General features: G+C 55.2%; 1 protein-coding gene across 1 annotated transcript; it reads right to left on the bottom strand.

Annotated features, from left to right (window-relative positions):
• Positions 1-1,316: 1,316 nt before the first annotated feature.
• ERN2 (endoplasmic reticulum to nucleus signaling 2) lies at positions 1,317-22,566 on the bottom strand. The gene is made up of 22 exons (XM_065412291.1): positions 22,486-22,566; positions 17,432-17,549; positions 16,984-17,017; positions 15,635-15,707; positions 15,211-15,283; positions 14,644-14,766; positions 14,089-14,190; positions 13,090-13,351; positions 12,639-12,717; positions 12,374-12,524; positions 11,425-11,546; positions 10,986-11,162; positions 10,177-10,396; positions 9,683-9,773; positions 8,719-8,908; positions 7,342-7,441; positions 6,844-7,043; positions 4,834-4,981; positions 3,846-3,973; positions 2,082-2,205; positions 1,628-1,695; positions 1,317-1,538 (listed from the first exon to the last, which is right to left on the bottom strand). The coding sequence occupies exons 1-22, from the start codon at positions 22,564-22,566 to the stop codon at positions 1,317-1,319; spliced, it is 2,886 nt and encodes a 961-aa protein (XP_065268363.1).
• Positions 22,567-24,105: the final 1,539 nt, after the last annotated feature.

Here is a 24,105-nt window from a genome sequence, read left to right as displayed (position 1 = left end):
GAGAGAAGTGGCTGCACCCTGGGTGTGCTTCCCTGTCTGCTTCAAGCCCACACTGCGTGCTGTTATCTAGCTGGGGGACACAGGTGAATGTCCATGAAGCAGAAAGCAACTGTTCTATACATGTCCCTAGCTGCTGCCCTCGGTGGCCCTGGCCCCGCTGACAAACCCATTTCCCACAATGCTCTACAATCTGCTCAGATTCCTCTGGAGGGGTCACTTCTCTGGGAGAGATTTTTCGTTCTCTGAAATGATTCAGGATCAATAGCAGCAGAGAATGAGCAGGATGGACACACGACATTCGGGCCAGTCTCTGGCTGAGCCAACAAACGGAGGTGTTAGGGTTGGGATCTTCAAGCCAAGACACCTCTTAGACTCTAGGCAGTTTAAGAGGCGCCCTGCTAAGGGGAAGGGTTCTAGCCAGATGATTCAGAGGACTGGAGAGGAGCCAGTGGAACTGCAAGCTTATTGAGATCAACTAACTGCCGTGGGACCCACATACCCAGTCAGCACACGTGTGAAGAGCAGAAGCAAGAGGACCTGTCGGACTGGCGACAGACCCATTGACAAGTCCTGGTTCTGCCCTGGACTGCAGTTGCTCAGCACTGGGAAGCGCTACAGTAACGTCCTGTAAATACCATGGCCAATGCCGTTTTCATTTAAAAGCCATTCCCGAGAGGGAGCTCACTCCCTTCCACCCCACCTCTCTCCAGAGTCTCTCTGTTTCCCCACACCAGGAGTTGGGGGGAGGGATAGCTCAGTGGTTTGAGCACTGGCCTGCTAAACCCAGGGTTGTGAGTTCAATCCTTGAGGGGGGCCATTTAGGAAATTGGGGTGAAAAAATCTGTCTGGGGATTGGTCCTGCTTTGAGCAGGGGGTTGGACTAGATGATCTCCTGAGGTCCCTTCCAACCCTGGTATTCTAGGATTCTATGCGATTGAAGGAGTAGCCCCAGAGAGACAAACCACCTAGGAACTGCCGAGAAAACTCCCTTGGGTTCCCACCACAGGCCTCTCCCTGGAAAGGTAGGCAGTGACATCCCCACAGTGCTAGTGCCAGGGAGCGTCTGGAGATGCCATCCAGATGCTCTCCAGGGGAGGTGGAGCTCCAGAACCAGTTTAGGGTGGCTGGCGGGGTTGTGAAGCTGTGCTAGGTCCGGGCAAATTAGTCGGCGGGATAAAATCCTGCAGAAATCTCTACATTAAAAAAAGATAAAATTGAGGCACATGTTGTCTGAGCCCCACCTGCTGGGATCCCTGTTCCAGCAGGATTCACCTTGGCAGCACCAGAGAGCAACCTTAGCAGCATAGGCCTTCACTCTAAGTTCTCTCCCAGGTGTGGCTTCTCCACTCATTTCCAAGGTCTCCTGGCTGCTGCTGATAATAGGGGTGGAAGAGCCTCTCTGTGGCACAGATCTGCATGGCTCTGTGTGTGTGAAGCAGCAACTGGGGGAAGCGAGAAGTAAAGTACTGAACAAACTCATCAGGAACAGCCCCAAGAGTCTCCTGGACGTCTGTTGGCAGCTCGTGGTAGTGATGCTTCTACATGGGAAACAGTGAGATTAAACACGATTACCTGGGGTCACTGCACGGGGCATGCTGGACCTCACGCTGCTGGGGGGTGACAGTACCTTGTTCCTCATGGCCCGCAGAAGGTCACGTACTGAACTGCCCTTGTATGTTCGGAACTTCCTCAAGTCTGGAAACAGCAAGAGACCCAAATAAGCATCAGCAATGTTGGGCCTCTGCGGTAATTTGCTATCAGGGGGCTGGAAATATTTCCCACTGGGGGGGATGCACTGGGCTGTGGGACCGTCTCCCGAGGGAGATCTGCTTGGGGCATTTAAGACTGGGCAGAACAAAGCCCTGTCGAGGGGAAGGGCTAGTTGGATTCATCATCCCTTCTGGGTCCATGGGTTTCAGTGCTGGTCATTTGATTTCCAGCTGCCAGGAAGTGACTGCTGTCATTACATGAGCGCACAACACAAGCACTGGAAAGCTCCATGCAAACGCTCCACATGGCTCAGCATGAAACGGCTCTGTGAGGTTACTGCCAAGTGGTGAGCCTGACACCTGAGCCTTTACCTGTCTGCAGCGGGACAGAGATGTGAGCTCTCCAATTCAATTTCACGACCGAGCGCCCCCCGGACTCCAAGGCAGTAAGAATGGGTCCCTCGGCAGGTTCCTTCTCAATACGGTCGCTGACGTCCTGAATCCAGAGAGGGGTGAGGGAGTCAATGGAAACCTCGCTTTGTACTCCCGTTGTACCAGTGCTGACATTTTCCAAAGGCTTATGGACACTAAGGGGACGTAGGGCTAGTTCTGCTCAACACTGGGTGACAACGGAACTTAGAAGCATGGTCCACCTACAGGAGAGACTGGAACCGAAGGTAAGGCCTATCGGCTAGGACCCGGAGGATTCTGGGAAAGGCCCCCCACAGTTGGCTGCAATGAGGTCTAGCAGAAACCTGACCCCTGACAGACCCCAGCCTCCATCACGGTGAGATGAGGTATTTGAAACTGTTTTTTCTAGAGGAGAGATGGCTCCACGCCAAGGCACTTCCCTCCGCAGGGTCACTGCCCCCAAACCCGAGAGAGAGCTTTTCACTCTCCTTGCATGAAAGTCAATGGCTCACAATTAACGCCCCCTGCACTCTGCAGACAGCTGGACCTACATTCTATGGCAAGGACCCTGAATTCATTTAACTTAAAAGGTGTGTGTGTGTTTTACTGATATAAACACACAAGTGCATGATCCAATCAGCACCGCAGTCTGTGTTGTTTATTTTTGCATTCAATTCAATCTATTTGATCCTCTCCACCTTGCCAGTTTTCAGAGTGCTGCGGAGTTCTGTACTGACAATGAAGGTGGGATGCTGGAGATTTGACAACTGGCTAGGGGACAGCTGGGGCTTTTGGCACAGGGAGCAATTTGGGGCTGTGGGATCACCATATTAGCTGGTGTGAAAGTAGAATGAATTATATTGTAGAAGTAGACTGAATTGAAGAAATGCTGTATGTTCCTTTAAGCAGGAATGAGGAATGTTGAGATACAGTTGTCAGGAAGAGGAACATTAAGGTATTAAACAATGGGTCCACTTAAGCTGATGGTGGGACATTAACAGGAGATTGGTGAGAGTTAATAAGGACATGAGATATGTGTCTAGCCCCAGGTAAACTTATCAGTTCTGCTCCCTTTGTAAGCTTGTTAATTTCACGCCCTTTTATCTGTATAAATAAGGTGGTTTGAACCTTGTATGGGGCTCACATTTTCTGGGTGTATTAGCAGAGCACTTTTGCTAATAAACTGAGTGGTCTGACAAATTGTGAGTCCTGAGTCTGACTTTGACACTGGATGTTTCTGAAAAATTGATCAGCAGCGAAATAAACTGTCATCTTTAGGTTTCAGAGCCAATACTTCATTGAGCTCAAGGGGACAGTTCACACCTCTCAGAGCTTTTGTTTCAGGCTTGCTGCAGACTCAGGAAGACAGCACTGTGTTGGTTATGCTCTGATCGTATTTTCAAGATCTTTGTAACCAAAAGGTCTAGAAACAGTGTTGGTTGCTTGTCTTAAATGAAAGCTCAGAATCTGCAGCATGGAACGGATCCCGCAGCTAAAGAATCCTGGAACAGAAGGAGCCCTGCTCACAAAAAGGCAGTCATTGTAGGGGGTGGATTTTATAACCACAGAGCACCAAACCAGCTGGGGCCAGCTGAGAATCCTGGGCTTCAGGAAAAGCACCAAACAGCTTGTTTTCTGATGTCACAGAATAGAGCTTTCATTGCTGAATTTGGAAATGGGGACAGAAGGACTGGGATCCACCCTGCTCAACCAGAGGGTTCTCACCTGGAAGAACTGCAGCTGCTTCTCCCGACTCCAGAAGAAGGGATGCATGAGGACCTGCGGGGCCGATGGGCGCTCCTGGGGCTCGTTGCTGATCATCACCGAAATCAGTTTCCTTGCAACAACGTTGTCTTGGATGTGAGAGTGAAAGCAGAGAGCAGGTTACTAACACCCTTAGGGTTGAAGGGAGCCATCCACACCTTGAGCTCAGAGCTTTCACTACAAGTCACAGCTCAACTCATGTTACTAACTCTCTCCGTCCTGCATACTCCCAGTAGCTTCCCAGAAAGGGAACGTGCATGTGCAGGACTGAATCCCAGATCACTGCGAGACCACGAAATAAAACAAAATATGTCTGGCTCCTTCTATACACCAGACTCACCGATACCTCCCCATAGGCAAGCTATGGGGCAAAGGAATATTTCAGACAAGTAGCTGGAAATACTAGTGAGATCTAGTAGGCTGTGGAGTCATCTGCCAAGGAGGAACCCCACTGCTCGAGACATTTACAACTCAACTAGCTACAGCCCCAGAGATTACACTGCTGGGGATAATCCACTGCTGGCCATTAGGGAATGGACTAGACATGACAGAACAGGCCTCTCCCATTGTTCTAGGGTTCTAGAGCTGCTGCTGCGGACATGCAGTCTCTGTCCTCTGGGCATCTAAAATGCTGGTCCTGTGGCTGCAGCATGGGACAGAATCAGGAAACCAGGCTCTGTCATGACTTCCTGGGTGACCTCCGGCAGGTCATTTCATCTCTCTGTGCCTCAGGTTCCCTAGCTGTAAAACAGGGTTAGCAGTACTGACCTGCCTGCCTTCCTCGCACGGGCTCGCGAGGCTAGAATAAATCAACATCTGCAAAGCGATTTGAGAGCCTCAGATGGAAGGTGCTGCAGAGGAGCCTGGCCAGAGCGGTTCTGCAGCATCCAGATTCTACAGGGCTGGGAGCTCTATAAACATTCCGACAGCCTCAGAGAAGGGTCCTTACCATGAGTGTCTTCCAACAGCCAGGCCAGCTGGTAAGTGCCCAACAATATATTAGCCTGTCGCCGTAAGCTGTCCCCGAAGGGGTGCTCCCCACCGGACACCACGTAGTAAAACACGCAGCCGGCTGAGAAGATGTCCACCGCACACGTCTGCAAAACACAACCAGGGCCATGGGAGCGCTCAGCATTGGTGAGGGAGGGCCTTTGAACTTTCCCCTTGTCTCTATTTCTGAACGCGAACACTTGATTGGCTAAAGATTTAGCCAGGCAACCGCTTAGTTTGAGCTCCAAGAATGACCACCTAGTGGTCTCTCTTCTGATAGGCGCGAGCTGCCTGCTGGGACCAGACTTTTCTCTGCAGAAGGTGTCACGTTATAGATTTGAACTGGGACCGTATAGAACATGGTTGCAACCAAAGTCCTGTAGTGGCACCAAATCTTGTATAAAGGGGGTCAAATGAGGTGTCTAAGACAAGGTTATGGTTTGCTGGTTATGATTATGCTGTCTATATGTGTGTAGCAATTTTGTAGTTGAAGTTATGAATATTGGCTCTAGACTGTCTGTATTTCAAACTTATGCTCTGCTTCTGGGAGACAACACAGACAAGCTGGTGTTAGCTCTGCCTAGCCTGCTTGATGGCCCATTAAGGACCATCAGCTACACAACTAACCCATGGAGAGAAGGCAAATACACCTTGCAACTCAGCAAAGTATGCAGGGACTTGCCCATGTGACTCCAGACTCCATTTTGCTGTAATTTTCCACAGTAAGAACAAAGAGGCGTTCTTACACCTGGAAAAGACTATAAAAGGCTGATGCCTCATCTCCATCTTGTCTTCAATCCTGCTTCTTACCTCTGGAGGGACTTTGCTATAAACTGAAGCTCTAAACAAAGGACTGATGCCCCATCCCAGCTGGGGATGTACTCCAGAGACTTGATTTGAACCTGCAGTTTATTCTATCACTGCTACAAGACTGAACCAAGACTTTGCCATTACTGTATGTCATTGATTCCATTTAACCAATTCTAGCTCTCACCTTATCTTTTTCCTTTTATGAATAAACCTTTAGATTTTAGATTCTAAAGGATTGGCAACAGTGTGATTTGTGGGTAAGATCTGATTTGTATATTGACCTGGGTCTGGGGCTTGGTCCTTTGGGATCAGGAGAACCTTTTTTCTTTTACTGGGGTATTGGTTTTCATAACCATTTGTCCCCATAACGAGTGGCACTGGTGGTGATACTGGGAAACTGGAGTGTCTAAGAATTGCTTCTGTGACTTGTGGTTAGCCAGTGGGGTGAGACCAAAGTCCTCTTTGTCTGGCTAGTTTGGTTTGCCTTTGAGGTGGAAAAACCCCAGCCTTGGGCTGTAACTGCCCTGTTTTAAGCAATTGGTCCTGAATTGGCACTCTCCGTTGGGTCCCGCCAGAACCGCATCGTTACAGAAGGGAGTTTAACAGAACTCCTGGATGTATGCAAACAGTTCTCTCTGGAAGCTCTTTGGAGCAGGGACTGTCCCTTTCTCTGTGTCTGTGCAGCCCCTAGCGCAATGGGAACCTGATCCTGGCTGGAGCCTTTGGCTGACACTGCAGTAGAAATACTGAGAGGAGATTTTCAAAGGCTCAAATGGGAGCTGGGCCCCTAGCTGCCATTTGTGACCTTTGTGGGGATTTTTAAGTTAACAACAGGTGCAGGGTTTTAGGAAACCTGCTTCCAGCCCCCAGAGACACCCACCCAGACCAGTAGCATGGGGGCCAACACAAGGACTCCCAAATCCCTAATGCCAAACTATCTGATTCTCTAGCAGTGACTGAGGCACCAGCTCTGAGGGCAGCTGCCTCCCTCCCTCCCTCCCAGATGCCCAGCACGGTCGCTGCCTTCCAGCAAAGCAGAGTTGGAGCCTTAGACGTGGGCAGAATGAACAATCCTCTGCAGGTGCAGGGGAGGAAGCTGCAAGGATAGAAAATGAGCTCAGCAAGCAGGGCTGAGAGGACATGGCAACAGCACACTCACGGGGTTCTCCTGTGGGTTCTCTCGCAGCACCTCTGGTGCGATCCAGCCCTCAGTGCCTGGGATTCCAGAGCGGAGGCTGAAGCTGTGCCGTCCCCCCTGCAGCTTCTTGCACAGGCCGAAGTCTGAGATGACAGCCCGGATCTGCCCGTGGCTGTTTGGGACAGAGATGAGGATGTTGCAGGGTTTCAGGTCACGATGAACTGAAAGAAACATCGTCCAAAGTGAGCTGGAGTTACCTGCAGAAGAGGCTGTGCAGCTGGAGGGCTGGGGTGAGGCTAGAGCATCACCATGGAGTAACCTGAATGTCACCAATGCCACCGCAGAGTGTGGGTCAGCGAGCAGCAGTCCTGCCTCTGAAACTGAAGGCTGTGGGTTCAAGTCCTGCACCAGGATTTTGGGCTGGAGAATTTCCCTTCCACAGACAATTCACCAGAACTGAACCTATTGCTCTAAGGCAACAGGCATCCCAACCAAAGCTGGGGGCAAGAGCTCCCTTACCTATGTTCAAGGAGTGCAGGTGTGCCAGGCCTGATGTGGTCTGATACAGCAGAGACACTGGATCCAGGTTCCGATGATCAAAGCTGGGGCTTTCCACATACTAACAACAACACGAGAGAAAAACCAAAGAGGAAGTTCACCCAGGTCTGCATTTACCAGAGTCAGAGATTTATAAGGACTTTTTCTTCTGCAACCATAAACCACATCTTTTCCCAGCTTAAATCCTGGGATGTAGAAGAAAAGGACCAAGCTAGAGTCTGAGGTCTGCATTCCCCTGGCAGAACCTCTCTGTTCATACAGCAGCACCACACTTCACTGCAGGCCTTACAGAAGGGAACAGGAGCATGCCCAATTAGCTGCCCCGTGTGCACAGGAAGCACGATGAAGCACTAGCTGCACTGCCACCTAGTGCAAAGGGGATCAAATAAGCAAGTGAATGAAGATGGGTGCCTAATGTATAAATTTATATCTTCGGTGTGCCTTGCAACCCCCCCGTGAGCGACGCAAGCATTAGCGGTTCTCTCTTGTTCTGCAGGTGTGGGAACAGGTGTAAAGAGGTGGAACGACCTGCCCTAAGCCACACAGGAAGTTAGGAATTCCTGGGTCCCATCCCCACACTCAGACCTTTAGAACATGCTACCTCCTGTGACAATATGGCAGGCTGGGCCATTAGTAGCTGATGACAAACAAGCGATGAAATAGTTCCACGAGGACCCCTCGACCTGGACTGCATCGCAAACAGGGCCGGCTCCAGGCACCAGGCAACCAAGCTGGTGCTTGGGGCAGCACCTGGAGGGGGGCGGCGCGGCGCTCGGGCCGCCGGGGAGAGCGGGGCCACAGCCGGGCTCGCCACCCTCCCCCCGGCGCTCTGGCCGCCCTCCCCCCCCCGGCTGCCGGGGGGAGAGCGGCGAGCCCCTGCGCTCTGGCCGCCGGGGGCAGAGCCGAGCCCCAGCCGGGGCTCGCCGCCCTCTCGCCGCCCTGCCCCCGGCGCTCTGGCCGCCGGGGGGGGGGGGAGGCTCGCCGCCCTCCTCCCAGGGCTCCAGCCGCCGGGGGGAGAGCGGAGCCCCCGCCGGGGCTCGCCGCCCTCCCCCCCTCCCCCCCGCGCCCTGCCCCCGGCCGCCGGGGGGAGAGCGGAGCCCCCGCCGGGGCTCGCCACCCTCGCCCCGGGGCTCCGGCCGCCCTCCCCCCGGCGGGAGAGCGGAGCCCCCGCCGGGGCTCGCCGCCCCCCCCCCCCCCGCGGGGGGGGGGGGGAGGGGGGCGGCCGGAGGCTTTTTTGCCTGGGGCGGCAAAAAAGCCAGAGCCGGCCCTGATCGCAAACACAGAGTAGGAGCAACACAGAGCTAACAGCCATCTTGCAGCAGCAGCCCGCTGGCTCACCTCCTGCAGCGTGGCAGAGCAGAGCTCAATGGCAATGTAATGGAACTGCTTGTCCTTCTCCGTACAGAAGTAGCGCACGACATTGGGGTGCTCGTCCGACTCCCGAAGCAGCTGGACCTCCCGGTCGATGAGGTGAAAGCACTCAGGCAGAAGGCGCTTAACAGCCACATTCCGGCCATCAAACTGCCCCCTGGGATCAGGAGAGAGAGCCACCATCACACCCTGCCCACAGGCCAGCCAGCCCAGACACACAAGAGACTCTCAAAGAGATCCACCCAGGTTCTGGCCTAGCCCAGGAACTAGTCCCCGAGGGCTCCCCAGTGGGACATCAGGAGACGCACCACGAACACGAGGGCAACTGGGCCTAGGCTGAAATCTCTGCAGCCACCGGGAAGGACCAGGTTTGGTTGAGCCTTTTCTCAGAGAAATAAAGTCCCCCTGGCCTTCAGAGTGAGTTCAGTCCTGGGGAAAGGTGCTATAGCCACAGCCTGGGGGATTCTGCTTGGCGTCAGGCAGACCAAGCAACGGAGCCTTTCTGTGCACTAGAGCAGACACAGCATGGGCAGGGCGGCACAGTGCAGCGCAGGCTTCCTCCAATGTGTCTAGATGCCAGCCAAGAGGGGAGCTCAGTCCTTGGCTGCGACTGCCAGCTGGGGGGCCTGCTGTGCCAAGTGTGAGGGGGGCAGGGCTGGTAGCTGCCAGCTTTGTTTTCTACAAAGGCCACTGAATTCCAGTCCAACAGGAACCATCTGATTTGACCTGGGTGGGTGAGACAGGAAAGCTCGATACCCCATTACCAGATGGCCCCAGAGCCAGCCAGATCCACCTGTAAGGTCCTTCCAAGTTACTGCCATGGCTCCCAGCTCCAGGCAGGAAACAGTCGTGGCTCCTCCAAACCAGACATGGCATTAGCAAAAAGCAGGGCATTCGGGGGGGGGGGACGGGACGGGACGGGACTACTCACCTGAATACAAAGGTTCCCCTGGCTCCATGGCCCAGCACTTCCTTGGGGTTAAAGGAAACCTTCCCAACTACAGTCACATCGGGCTCTGCATCTGCGGAGAGTGCAGATTGGATTAACATCACTCGCCATCCCCTCACTCACTGCCCACCTGCCTCTCTCAGGCCCCATCTCTACTTTCCTTCCTCTTCCCTGTGCTTGTCCAGCACCAGCCTCCTCTGTCTCCCCACTGATGTTAGAGCCTTCCCCTCTGCCTCTCTGCACCCCCTGGTCCTACTGCGGATGGCACCGTCTCTCCTGAATGCCTCGCTCTGGAACGCCTTGGGGAAAACGTCATCCTGACCTGAGCTCTAGAACCTAGTTCTGCCTCCGAGCCTTGGCTTTTCCCTCCTAACGCGGCCCCCTCTGCACTCTGGGGAAGGGGACATGGGCAACCTGCCTCCCACAAGCTGGACCACAGGACAGAAGGCACCTCCCCATCGCCCACCAGCACAGACCTTCAGCAGCTCCAGACACAGCCAGATCCTGGTCGGCCATTCCGTTGGGCAGGTCCTTCTGTGAGGAGGATGGGCCTGAGCTCCGTGACAGCTGCGAAGATGTTCGCTGGCTCCCACTCAGCGATTCCTCAGAGCTTGGGGGAAGACTCTCCCCAGAGACCCGGCCTGGGGAAAGCAGTCCCTGCTGCGGCAAGAGCTGCAGTGGCTGCTCCAGCAGTTTCTGGGGCACAAACAGCATGGATGTCTCAGTTTCTTGGAAAAGCAGGTGATGCAGATGAAGCTTCTGAGGCAGCATTACCACCCTGAGGGCAGCAACGCGACAATTATCCCTCCCCCATTACAGTGAAGGAAACCAGCAAACCCCCTCCTGGGGTCAAACAGCTCCAGTGGGGGTGGGCTCTGTGCAGTGATGGGAAAACTGAGCTTTTCTTTCCCGGGCCCTTGAACCAGCAGAGCTGTGGGGGGCAGGAAGTCAGGGCTAAGGCAGCAGGAGTGCTGGAGGCCATGACTCAGGACACTGGCAGAGCTGTGATACAGGCGGTTCTTAGAGGTACTTAGTATGACCCTGTAGAGGCCTGCAGGGTTAATTGATGGCTGCCGATTCCTCTGGGGCAGCATGGGGAGGGCTGGTGACAGGAACGGCACTGCACCCTGTATGGCCATGCTAACCAGGACACTGTGTACCAAGGGGAATAGGGCAAGCAGGGACCAGAGGGAACTTCTAGCCCCCAAACCAGGGGGACTGCTGCACAATCAGTTCCTGCAGCTGCCAGCAAGGGGCACCACCGAGAGAAGAAACACTCACTCACCCCGAGACCGAAGCTCAGGAGCAGAACGACCCCGCCCAGTAGCACTGCAGTGACCACAAGGTCCCAGCTGCCTGATTCCGGGTAGATTTCCGTTTGCTCCGCCTGGGTGGAATCCCAGTGGTACCGCCCATCGCTGCCCGTGCTGGCCTGATCCTCCATGCCGTTCGGGGTCAGAAACTGCAACACAGAGCCAGGATAACGGGTTACACCAATGGGGACCCCCAGACAATCTGTGCTCTAGACTCCATCCCCCACAGCTACCCCCCCCCATGCAGGAATGCACATGGAGCATGCCTCCAATTCCTCGCTCCCCCGGTAGACCCCACATGCCAGGATACACCAGCTTGCTTAGCACACGAGACATCTCTCCTTGCCCCTCTGGGTGCCCCCCACGTGCCACAGACCTTTGGGCAGCCTCTCAGACAGTCACACCACTCACGTCATCAAACAGAGTCTTGGGAGGGGAGGTCTTCGGGATGATGGCTTCTGTAGTCTTCCTCAGGGTCTCTGGAAAGGCTCTTAGCATCGTGGTATGGACCACAGGAGGCAGCTCATGGTGCCCTGCGGGACAGAGAAAGCGCTCACCTGAGCACAGTCACACCTCAGTCTGCTTACCTGCTCACAGCTCCAAACTGAGCCCAGCAGGGGCCCCAGCCAGAGACACAGCATGGGGGTGTCTGCCAGGATGGGAAACATCTGGGCCTCACGCATGAAGGGAATCAGAGCAACATCCTGTTGGCTCAATCCCTGGGAGTGGGCAAGGACCCCTGGAAGGCCATGGCCTCAGACCATGGAGGAGGAGTGGCCCACACAAGACCTCCTTTAGTGGCAGCTTAGGCAGTGACCTCTTTAGAAACTCCTCAGCCCAAGGGCCTGACCCCACTCGCCGGGTGTGACCGCTTGCGGTTACCCTGCTGCTGTTTCACAACATGGGCCAAATTTTCAAACATGCTGCTGCAGAACTGTTCACTTGACATCACGACTGTGCACACAGTATTGGGGCGAGCACATGCACCTACTGTTTGCAACTGCTATTCCCCAGGCACGATCTCTGTGCACGCAAATCGGGTGCAACGATTCATTCACTTGCATGTACATTTGTGAGCCTCACTTTGGTGAGACTCTGCCCCCCATGCCTGCACAGGAAGCTGTTCTTGGCAAGGAGCCAGGGATGCAGTGACACTAGCTCCCAGGAAAGGGAATCCTAGCCCTAAGTCATTGCAGGGTCTTGCGGGTGCAGATCACAGCACAGGTTTTATTTAAAGTACCATGCAAAGCAGGTTACTCTGCCACAGTAAAGAACATCCCCAAGCCTGGCTCCCCCTCACTGGGACAGTCTCCAAGAGCAACGGGACAGGGAATGCCCTGTCCTGCCCTGGAGCCCTCACCTATGAGCAGCCACTCGTTGTGCAGGGAGCTCATGCTGCCCTGCGGATACTTGACATCTGTGCTTGGTGTGATCTCACACTCGCCGGACTCTCTCACTGTCACATCATCCGTGGTGGGGCCATCGATCCTGGCCAGCGTGATCCCCTGGGGCTGGAGGAGTCAGACAGATCAGTAAGTACCAGGCAGGGCAGACGTGGTACTCACACCCACTCGCCTTGCCAGTCAAGGGCACGTAAGGGGCAGGCGGAGATATGGGACACTTACCACAAGTGCCACACTCTCATGGACCAAGGAGGTCAGGGCGTAGAAGCTGGCTGCATGCTTCCCTACGTAGAGCGTCGGCCTGTGGTGCAGAGACAGCATCAGTCCCAGCCTGTGCCACCGCATGGGACAAACTGAGCAACATAAATGCAGTGAGACCTCCCAATGAAACAGCCTTGGAGGGACCCCCAGCCACACCCCTGGTTCTGAGACATGGCCAGCTCCTTCCAAGGTGGAGAGGAGCAGGAAAGCATTTGATCTACCTTAACTTAAATTCCAACCCTAGCATGTTCCTGGGGAGCCACTGTCCTCTCACCCAAGAGAGCATGGACTCCATCTCCAGAGCGCTCCTCAGTGCGTTGCCACCCTCATCCCCACCCGTTGGTACCAAGGTGCAGCCCCCAGCATGCTGCTACCCTCCTGCCCCGACCTGGAAGGCCCCTGAAACACCTACAGCAGCTGGGTCTTGGTGGTGGAGAAGTCCTTCATGGACTGGTAGTTCCACTTGATGAGGCGGATGTCCTGTGAGTGGAAGGTCAGGTAGCGCAACGTCTCCATGGCCACGTTGAGGTGGGGGACCCGGCGCAGACTGTCTTGGTGCCACATGTACAGCCCCACCACAGGGGAGCCGTAGTTCTGCATCCACAGGACATCACCGCTCTCCTTGTCCACAGTCACTACCAGGCCGTCCCCACTCGACGCAAAGTGAGCCATCTCTAGCCAGAGACACAAGGCAGCTAGTGCCACAGCATTTCCTGGGGAAGGTTATCTCCCCCACACCCCCGCTCACAGACTCTTTAGTCTCCCCAGTTACACACAGGTTGGGGATGCTGTCCACTGATGCTACTGGTGCATGCACCATTTGCTGGGTCACCGCAAGGAGCAAAGCTCCCCCGTCCTTGCCCCGTATGACTCCTCAATCCAAACCAAAGGCAGCTTGGAAGGATCCTATTGCCCCAGCATCCCCCGGATCCACAGGGGCTGGGAGGAGGGGGGTCTTCCAAGACACGTGTGCTCTTTAGTCTGCCCTTCAGAAGTGTCAGTGACTCTCCCCCAGCCCGGGAGAGCTGCACACAGCGTGGAGCATTGATCAGCTGGCACAGCGCTTGTGACAGACACGTCCTGTCGCAGCATCCCACTCTCTCCAGTCAGGCAAGCTCTACTCCTGAAGGCTGCCCACACACTCCCTGCCCCCTGCCCTCCCGCATGCTATTGTGGGGGGAAACGGCTCCCCGAGGCAGCACTGATTTCAGATCAATCCTTCTGGAAATGGAGAGCCTCCCATGCAGGGACAGCATTGCTTCAAGGCTCCGTGTGCAAGCAAAGCTGGACAGGAGCTAATAACCATGGAGGCGAGGGGGGCCATTCTCCCTTTGGAAAGCTGGCACTGCCTCACTTGCAGCTGAGAACAGGTTCTGCCTCTGCACCCATGCTGCAGTGCCCAGGGACTCACTGTAATCGTAGGCCTCGTCGTAGAGCTCTGCTGAGTAGTCGTGGTAGGTGGCATTCCACCGCAGCTCCCGGGACTTGGTGTCGTACATGGTGATGACATATTCTGGGGATCAGACAGTAACAGCTACAATCACTGTGCTGGAACTCAGGCGGCTACTCTACCCAGAACGAGGGGCCTTCCAAAGGGATGGGCGAGAGGAACAGGAACGGGATGCTGACCATTCTGCTAACTACTTCAGAAGGGAACCACCCCACAATGCTGCTAGGCAACATTGAACTAATAATATTACATAGTCAGGAAAGCAGAGGAGAGCCTCCCCCGGAGAAGCCCTGCCAGGAGGTCAAGGAGCATCAGAAGAGCTATAGGGATTGTCCCTTTTCATTGGGTAACCACTCCCCATTTGTAATGGGAAAGCAGGGCCTTTCGCTCCAGCACAGCAGAACCGGGAACCTCCTCCAACAGTAAGGGTGGATGGCAGCCTGACTCGACACAGGGAACGGCCCCTCAGCCTTATGGCTCTGCGCCTGCAACCAGCAGAAAGGGGGCTTGGCTTACGGGTGCGGCCAATGTAGAGGAGAGGAGTCGAGGGACACAGGCCATCCCAGGCCTCTGTCGACAGCGTTGTCTGCTTCTCTCCCGACTTGGGGTCCACGACGAACCATGTGTCCTGTTTCTTCCCTGGAAAGTCAGAAAGGCCTCTCTCTCAATCTCCCATGTGCCTGGTACCCCTCTTTCAGAAGCCACTGCTTCTCCAGGGTCCTTAGGCCCTCTCCCATGCAACATCAACCCGTCTTCCCCTCAGGCCAATCTCCAGTCACTCCCATCTGCCCCCAGACTTGCTCCCACACAGAATCACCCCACCCCCCTCCAGCGAGCTCCCCCGTCCCAGAAGGGTTGGCACGTTCATACTCAAATTCAGATCTTGCCTAACTCTGGCTTGGCTCCAAAAGGGAGCTGGCTATGGCTCCTGCACACAGATCTGCACCCCACTAATTTAAACCCCTGCAGTGCCAGGCTGTCCCAGAATCATCTCCATGGCAGTCTGGAGAAGGGAGCGGGAACGGCTGCCTTATGCACAGAAGAAAGCCCCTCCTCTCTCCCACAGGAGGGGGTTGCTCATACCCGTGTAGAGGACACCATCCGAACTGCGACATGGTGAGGACTGGACCAGCTCTGGGATGGTGAATGGGAGTTTCTGTAACAAACAGAGACAGTGCAGCGGCCTGTGAGTGACAAAGAGCCAGGGGAGACAGCCACATGCACCATGGCCCATCCCCCAAGAAGGGGGTCCTCCTCCTGCGACGCAGAGAGACAAGCCAGTCAGCCACAGGAGTATTCCTGGGTGAGGCCGACCAGCCAAAGCAGACAGGGAGGAGACCCACATGACTTTGCTGTCTCTCCCAGAGGCCATTCCTAAGGTGGCGCGGGTTAGCGGAAAGAGCACGAGGCCCTTGCACCTTCCAATAGAGCTGCCATCTCCTGCCCTGTTTCCATGCACCACTGCCAGGAAGGATGGAGGGAGCACTCTTTAGCCCCAGGTACTGACCATCAGGCCTTCTTTGTTTTTGCCTCCCAGGATGTACAGGCTGCCATCATTGGGGTCTGGGAGAAATGCCGGTCTGAAAGGAAGGAGAACGAAATGCCAGCCATGTCCTGCTTCAGGGCACAAGCCAGCTACGCACAGGGGTTAGGGCAAGGATCCCCCTCCGCAGGTTATTCCATGATTGTTCGCTACGGGGGGCAGGTATGCCTTCCGGTGGATCTCCTGGATACCAAACCAGATGAACTACTGGTCTGTCCAATATGGCAATTCCTACACAGTCACTCCACATCTACCCCATTCTGATGTCCTGGCACATCCCAGCTGGAGTCATTCTATTTGCCTCCATGAATTCCCCCTGCAGTTTCAAATGGATGCAGAATTTTTCCTCATTTCTCATCCTAAACTTGTGTGGTGTGTTACTGTGCGCTGTTAGACAGCTGCCGTGTCCACCCTGGAGGTGGCTGCACATTCAGCAGTGGGGGAAGAGAGTCCTGTGTTGCTGGTATTTGTAGCAGTTCAGGGTTCCCTGGGGAGGAAAGTCAACCAGGAATCATAACTAAGAGTGAATGAAGCCTGGAATATCAGCTTGGGAGATGCCCTCAGAGACACAAGCAGCCCAGACCAGTACTAGAGACCCAGTGAGTGATCCATTAACAAAGGCCCCTCAGATAAACACCCCCTCCCAGAGGAGGTGAGCTCTGGCTTTGATGGCAAGTTTCTGGAGACCCTGCAGAGAATCTGCCCAGCAAATGCCTGCCTTTGCACTCACATAGGCTTTGGCTGCATTAGGGTCTCTCAGTAAGTTTACTACTGTTGCTCCCACTGGTAGAAGCACAAGTTTAGACAGGGCTCGGGGGCTGCCAGCATGTTATTTAGCGCAGTTGTGAGCAAGGTTCGATGACACAGCTGCCGGACCTTGTCTACAACAGAGCTTGCATGGCAAAGTGGCACCAGTGCTAGTAAAAGGGGAAAGACTTTAAGAAAAAGCCCTGGCGTTGGGCAGGATGCTCAACCTCTCTGAGCCTCCATTTCCTCATTTTGCACCTCCCTGGGGAGCAGCGAGGACTCCTTAGTCAGTGACTTCAAAGGCCTGGGAGGATGAGAAGTGGGAAGCTTTATTGCAAAGACAACGCGGAGTCCTTGTGGCACCTTAGAGACTAACAAATGTATTTGGGCATATGCTTTCAAAGTGGGTTCTAGCCCACGAAAGCTTATGCCCAAATGAATCTTTTAGTCTCTAAGGTGCCACAAGGACTCCGCGTTGTTTTTGCTGATACAGACTAACAGGGCTGCCCCCCCTCTGAAACCTGTTTATTGCAAAGGACTCCCTGGGGAGGGGAGGGGATACTCACTCTGCCACATAAACAGGCACCTGAAGAATGGGATCTGAAAGAGAGAGTGAAAGAGACACGTCAGTTGCCTCCTCTAATGTCCCTGCCAGAGGGGGCCACGTGGCAGCATTCACAGCAGGATTTGCAATCACATGGTTACAAGCTCAGATCATTTACCTATTTGCATTTCAGACCCAGCGGGGAGCCCCAAGCAGTCACCGCTGCTTGTGTGAAGCTGCCCAGTGGTGCATGTATTCCCCTTAAAACAGCAAGACGACTGGGATATGCACAAGGGGTCATTCGCCAGTGTCCCCTGCTCAGAGCAGCACTGGCAGGATCTGAACGGGAGGGAGGGTCTCCAGCCCTTCTCAGCCAGGAGGAGAGTCTCTGGGATGGGGTACCCCCACAGGCAATGGTAATCCCAGGGGACCGGACCCCCAAATAAACACCCTCCAGAGTCATTGCTCACCATCCTTCAGGGTCCACTTGATGTCGCCTGTCTTCTTACTCACAGCATGAAGGTTCCCATCAAGGGTGGACACAAACAGCAGTGTTTCTGGGACAGTCACTGCGCTGCCAGCGAGACACTGAGGGCAGAAACATGGCAAAGATAATACAGTGCCTGACCAGGACAACAAGATCCATTTAATGGGCCTGCCAATCGCATCCCCTGGTACACCACTCCACTGTGTCACTGAGAAAGTGCCCAATGGGTCAAGAAATGGGGGGAGGAGGGTTCTCCCCTAAATTGATACCACCTTGTACTGTAATCCCATCAAGTCTCATAACTGAAGCAGAGTCAGGATGGGTCACCCCTTGGGAGGGAGACATGGAAAGAAACCCCAAATACAGGAATTGGTGCTATAGAGGGTGTTCTCTCTACTGAGTCTGTGCTGCCTTGTGACAGGGTGTCTGCCTCTTTACTGGCCAGGGTCTTGGGGCTAGCCAGCCCTGTTTGGAGACAGAGCCCTTTGAAGAACAGAGGGGATGATCAGACCCCGCCGGAAGGGGTCAGGGCTGAAAGAGCTCCTTTGAAAAGGGAGCAGCAGGAAGCAGGTTGGCTCCAGTGGCAGGCCCGACAGCAGGGCGAGAGATGCAAGGGGCCCCCTGCAGCCTGCTTTGGTCAGGGGAACAGGTTTGTGTTACTTTGTGAGTGTCACATTTGACGAATAAACTGTGCCCTGAAGGCAAGGTCTGAACAGACTCTGGGTGTAGCATTAGTCCTTCCTGTGCTGGGAAGACAGGCCAGCAGCAGACAACATGTCCCCAGTAGCCCCATCCCAGTGTGACAAGGCGCTGTGCTGCTGGAGGAACGGACTATTTAACAGGGAGTGGTAATGCCAGCAGCAGAAGCAAAAGCTCCTGTCTTCCAGTCCCCTGCTCTAACAGCCGGCCTACCCTGCCGTTCCAGAGCCGGGAACCGAGCCTAGGAGCCGGCCTACCCTGCCGTTCCAGAGCCGGGAACCAAGCCTAGGAGCCGGCCTACCCTGCCGTTCCAGAGCCGGGAACCGAGCCTAGGAGCCGGCCTACCCTGCCGTTCCAGAGCCGGGAACCGAGCCTAGGAGCCGGCCTACCCTGCCGTTCCAGAGCCGGGAACCGAGCCTAGGAGCCGGCCTACCCTGCCGTTCCAGAGCCGGGAACCGAGCCTAGGAGCCGGCCTACCCTGCCGTTCCAGAGCCGGGAACCGAGCCTAGGAGCCGGCCTACCCTGCCGTTCCAGAGCCGGGAACCGAGCCTAGGAGCCGGCCTACCCTGCCGTTCCAGAGCCGGGAACCGAGCCTAGGAGCCGGCCTACCCTGCCGTTCCAGAGCTGGGAACCGAGCCTAGGAGTCCTGACTCTCAGTCCACTATTTATTTAGATTTGTTGAAAATACCTATCCACAGAGCTTGGTGCGTTTACATAGTTATACAGCACAAGAATCAAACACAAAATGCCCTCTCCCTTACTTCCTTAATCTGAATGAATTCGAAATCTTGTAGTTTCCCCAAGAGTCAGGATGTAGACCCGGATTTTTTTAGCCAAATTCCAGTTTGGATATTTACATTTCACTTCCCAAAATTCCCCCTGCAGTTGCATCTGGATATGGGATTCCTCTCGATTTCCTATCCTCAACCGTGTGTAGCTTTGTTGCGCTATGTCAATAGCTGTCATGATCTACCCCAGAGGTGGCTGCGTTTCAGCAGTGGGTGAAGTGGTTCCTGCAGACTGCCTGCTGAATTTGTAAAATGCTTTCTAGGTACTCACACTACAAATAGTACTAAAAAACAACAACACAGTAGTTTGAATCCTAACAGACCCCTGTTTTCTGCCCTTCTGAACAGAACATAATTTAACATGGGGACAACGGGCAATCAACACCAGCATGCTCCAGCTAGGGATGAGCTACAGAACGGAGTGGCTGTTTCCTAAATCACATTTCCTGGATGCTTTGCTAAAGGGTGACACAAGCTCACCCAAACACTGGCCTCTCCCAGAAGCAAACTGGCTGGGCGGCTTTTCCTGCCAGAAATGCCAGTGATACTGGCTCAGGACTTTAATGCCATGGATTTTAGTGACCCTGACGTTGAGATGGTAACTTCAAATCCCCCACAGAAACAATGCTCTGTGTGCATTACTCGCACTGCCAATGCCAGCTCACACCCTGCACCTTCCCAACACAAGCCAGCCACACCCATCAGCAAACAGCACTAGGGCATGGGGGGAAGGGCAGAAGGCACTCTAGGCTGAGGAGGGAACCACCTGCTCTTTCCTGCTGGTCAGGAATCAGAATTAGGATTTGAATTCCTGCTAATCAGCCCACCTGCTCAGAGCACCAGACCACACTGCTTCCAGTTCCCGTTCAGGCTTCAGTTAATAAGCCATTCTGCCATCCTCACGGCCTCCGTTGACTAGCTGTGCTTAGCACCGCATAACAGGAAAAAGGAAAAGGGGTGACCTCTGCTTGGCTCTTGGGCATTGCCAGGAGATTACACTGGTGGTGATGAAGTAGGTAGTCTTTTCTCTAGTGGCTCACCAGCCCAGAGGACTCACTGGGCCATGTATCTGCCTTGGATTCTGGGTGCTGTCACTGGGTGGCCCAGCTCCCCCCTCTCACTCCCTAGGGTCTGCTAAATACAACTAGACGCCAGAGTATAGCCCAGACAGGGCAGAGAAACCCAGACTGAAAAGAAAATCCAACCCTGGGCAGGGTGAAGAGAACAAGAGCAGGAACTAGCCAGCAGCCTCGGTGAGGACAGCTGTGCAGGCTATCGATGGGGGCACCAAACCAGAGAGGGACTTGGGCCATTGTTTGCTGAAACTCACTCAGCTGTAACTACATAAATAAAAGCCATTATCACCCAGCACAGTTCAGAAGCCATTCGGTCAACCCACTGGTTCTCTCCCTCCTGTCCCCACTGATTACTCTCATCCAACCCACCTAGCAAAGATGCTTCCGTGCTCACTCCCCTGCCAGCCATCTCTCTCTCTCCCCCACTTCTATCATTCCTTCCTGTTTAACCTTCAGTACATTTAGTGCTGGCTCGGCAGCTCTCACTTTATCAACAGGACAAGTTAAGCGCAGGCAGAAGCAGGGCAAGCTCCCCCTCACTATACCTCAACAATAGGCCTCCACCCACCCACTATGCTGTAGGTGCCAGCAGGCAGTGGTCAGTCTTCATGGACTGTTCAGTCCTTGGTCTCTGCTGAGACTGCAGATGAGAGCACAAAGAGGGCTAATGGAGATGGTGGCTTTTGTGGTGAAGCCACCTGACTGATGGAAACTGGGCTGTCACCAAACTCATTTCACAAAGGCCCCTGAGCAGGCATCAGTCACTATAACATTCTCTGCCCCTTTCTTCCCTTCCCTCCCTAGGCACACTGGAGTTTCTGACATCTCCTCCAAAGCCCTTCTCTTCTCTTCTGTGAAGAATGCCCAAACTAAGGAGCTGCCCGACCCCAGCACACAGCCCCAAGCGCCTGCACAAGTCTTAGAGACAAGGCTCATACACCTGCAGAATCATCCAACCGGCCTGTCAATCCCAGTAGCTGCTAAGCCTGTTCGTTTCATTGTTAAATAGGGTGGGTCTCTCTTTACATCCAGCAATTCTCAGGCTGCCATGCATGACTGGGAGATGTTCTGGCCAATCTTATACCACGCACTGAAAGGCTAGACTGCCCATTGTTACTAAACCAGATTTTATTCAGGCGCCTATTTACCCTCGGGTGTCAAAGGGCTGGAGGTTTCTACCAGAGCCCTGGAGATTTATCTGTAATAGACTTTACCTTACGGACATTGCTGCAGCTGAACTACAGCTTCTCAGGGAATAGGAGGAGTGAAGGCAACACCAGGACACGTCTCTCCAGACTCTAAGGGTACATCTGCACTGCAATAAAACACTTGCCACTGGCCCATGTCAACTGACTCCGGCTCACAGGACCCTCCCACCTTGCAGGGAACCAGAGCTTGGGCTCTACCTGCGTCCTGACACCTACACAAGCAATTCTACAGCCCCACAGCCCGTGTTCAATGAGCCTGAGCCAGCAGATACGGGCCAGCCACTGGTGTTTCATTGCAGCGTAGACAGACCCTAACAGAACCATGGAGGGGGCAAGCTCTCGTCAGCCTGCCCCGGCAGTAAAGAGTCATGAACAAAAGGTGTTTGTCAAAACTACCTGGGGACAACTGGTACTCTGGCCATTGTGCCCCCAGTTTTACCACTGGAAGCTGCGTGAGCTGCCCCTGAGTGCAGAGTAGCTTTATCCTGAAGCTTCCCCCTCCCGGACTCCTCACACTGACACCCCCCTGCCTGCTGGGGGTGACCCCAGAGCCCCCCCACACTGACAGGGCCCCCCGCCTGCTGCGGGTGACCCCAGAGCCACACACACTGACAGGCCCCCCCGCCTGCTGGGGGTGACCCCAGAGCCCACCCCACACACACTGACAGGCCCCCCCGCCTGCTGGGGGTGACCCCAGAGCCCACCCCACACACACTGACAGGGCCCCCCGCCTGCTGCGGGTGACCCCAGAGCCCCCCACACTGACAGGGCCCCCCGCCTGCTGCGGGTGACCCCAGAGCCCCCCACACTGACAGGGCTCCCCGCCTGCTGCGGGTGACCCCAGAGCCCCCCACACTGACAGGGCTCCCCGCCTGCTGCGGGTGACCCCAGAGCCCCCCACACTGACAGGGCCCCCCGCCTGCTGCGGGTGACCCCAGAGCCTGCCCCACACACACTGACAGGGCCCCTCGCCTGCTGGGGGTGACCCCAGAGCCCGCCCCACACACACTGACAGGGCCCCCCGCCTGCTGGGGGTGACCCCAGAGCCCGCCCCACACACACTGACAGGGCCCCCCGCCTGCTGGGGGTGACCCCAGAGCCTGCCCCATACACACTGACAGCCCCCCCCCGCCTGCTGGGGGTGACCCCAGAGCCCCCCGCACTGACAGGGCCCCCCACCTGCTGCGGGTGACCCCAGAGCCCGCCCCACACACGCTGACCAGGCCCCCCATTGACAGCCCCCCCCCCGGCGGGGGCGGCCTTTACCTGCGCCAGGTGAGCCGCCAGTGCCCAGAGCCCCAGCAGGAGCCGCCCGGGCAGGGCCGGCCCGGCTCTCCCGCCGCCCATCGTGGTGGCCGAGCTCGGCGGGGGCAGGGGCTGACATGCTGCTCGCCGGCCCCATGCCCCGAGGCCGCTAGCGCCGCCGGCCGCCCCGCATCCCGCCCGGGCGCTCCGCGGGCTCCGGCTGGCACCGTCCGGGGGGCGGATCTGGGCCCGGCCGCCCTGGTGGGCAGCGGCCTGCGCCAGCCCCAGCCGCCGGGGGTCGCGTGGGGGTCCCGCGGGCGGGCGCGCTGCACCGGCCGCCCGGCTGCAGGCGGGAGGCTCAGGCCGCTGGCTCCGCCGGGCCCCGCGCCCTCAGCCCCGGCCGGCGGCGGGTTAATGATTCACCGCTGGCCCTGGCGGAACCAGGATGCGGGTTTCCTGCTCCGCCACCACGTCAGCCCCCGCCGGCCCCGCATGGCAGGAGCGGCCGGCCCAGGAGCGCCCAGGCGCGGGCAGGGCGAGGCAGCACCCATGGGTGCGGGGGGGGGGCGGCGGCGGCTCCCCCTGGTGTGAAGCGGTTTCCATTCTATCCAGGTTTACAGTTCGGTTCAATGCCTCTCAGTCCCCCCCCTACAAACTGTCCCAGCCCCTGGAGCTGCAGGGAGCCCAGGCTACTGCCCACTGGGGCGCACAGGGGCTTCCCACGCTACTCCTGGGGCAAGGATTTCCCTACACCCCCCCGAATTTCCCCAACACCCCCCCCCCTTTTGTGAACTAGTTACCTGCGGTGTTGCCAATTTAGTGATTGGTTGGAAATTTGAATTGAAATTGAAACATTAATACATACTTTAAAAGCATATACAGTGCATGATAAAATGTGTATCTGAAAAACTATAATAGATTTGAAAAGTACATAGACTAGCTGCCTTATACAGCTCTTGTTTTTTATGACAATGTCAGTGCCTTCATTTTAGTGATGTTGGCCAACCTAATAATTTCAAATGAGCTCTCTCTGACAGCCTAGGGGGAGGGATAGTTCAGTGGTTTGAGCATTGGCCTGCTAAAGCCAGGGTTGTGAGTTCAATCCTTGAGGGAGCCATTTAGGAATCTGAGTCAAAAATCTGTCTAGGGATTGGTCCTGGTTTAAGCAGGGGGTTGGCCTAGATACCTCCTGAGGTCCCTTCTAACCCTGGTAGTCTATGATGGGTTGGGGGGAAAGGCTTCAGGACCAGATTATATTTATGTTCATACCTAATCTACCTAGGTATCCAGCAAACAGAGCTGCATTGCCCAAGGGATAGATTTTGGCTGGGGTTGGGTTACAAATCACTTGACTGCATGGGATAATGAAATTTTTTATTCTTATTGTATGAGTAAAGGGCAGTAGAACTGTACTTAGCCTGTGCTGATTGAGGGCATCAAGAGAGAGGGTGGGAACAGGTGTTTTGCTTGATGGTCTGCCTGAGTCACAAGTACTATTTGACCTGCCCCTCTCCACTGTTTAAAGACAGAGCTGATTAGACTCCATAAATAGTCTTTTGTTTTAAGTGACCACTACAGTTGAAATCTCTGATAATCAGATCTAAGTGCTTAGACCTGCTGTGGGACAGTGTTTCTGTGGAA

This window comes from Emys orbicularis, chromosome 10 (assembly GCF_028017835.1).
Source record: "Emys orbicularis isolate rEmyOrb1 chromosome 10, rEmyOrb1.hap1, whole genome shotgun sequence".
Classification (NCBI taxonomy): domain Eukaryota; kingdom Metazoa; phylum Chordata; order Testudines; family Emydidae; genus Emys; species Emys orbicularis.
Note: the sequence above shows the minus strand (reverse complement) of the source record. Positions and strands in the feature narration are given on the sequence as shown.

Coding starts and splice junctions, on each gene's coding strand:
- ERN2 (XM_065412291.1), bottom strand. CDS start 22,566: ATGGGCGGCGGGAGAGCCGGGCCGGCCCTGCCCGGGCGGCTCCTGCTG. Junction 2,206..3,845: donor AGCAGCTGCAGTTCTTCCAG/GTGAGAACCCTC, acceptor CTCTGGATTCAG/GACGTCAGCGACCGTATTGA. Junction 1,696..2,081: donor CTCTGTCCCGCTGCAGACAG/GTAAAGGCTCAG, acceptor TGCTGTTTCCAG/ACTTGAGGAAGTTCCGAACA.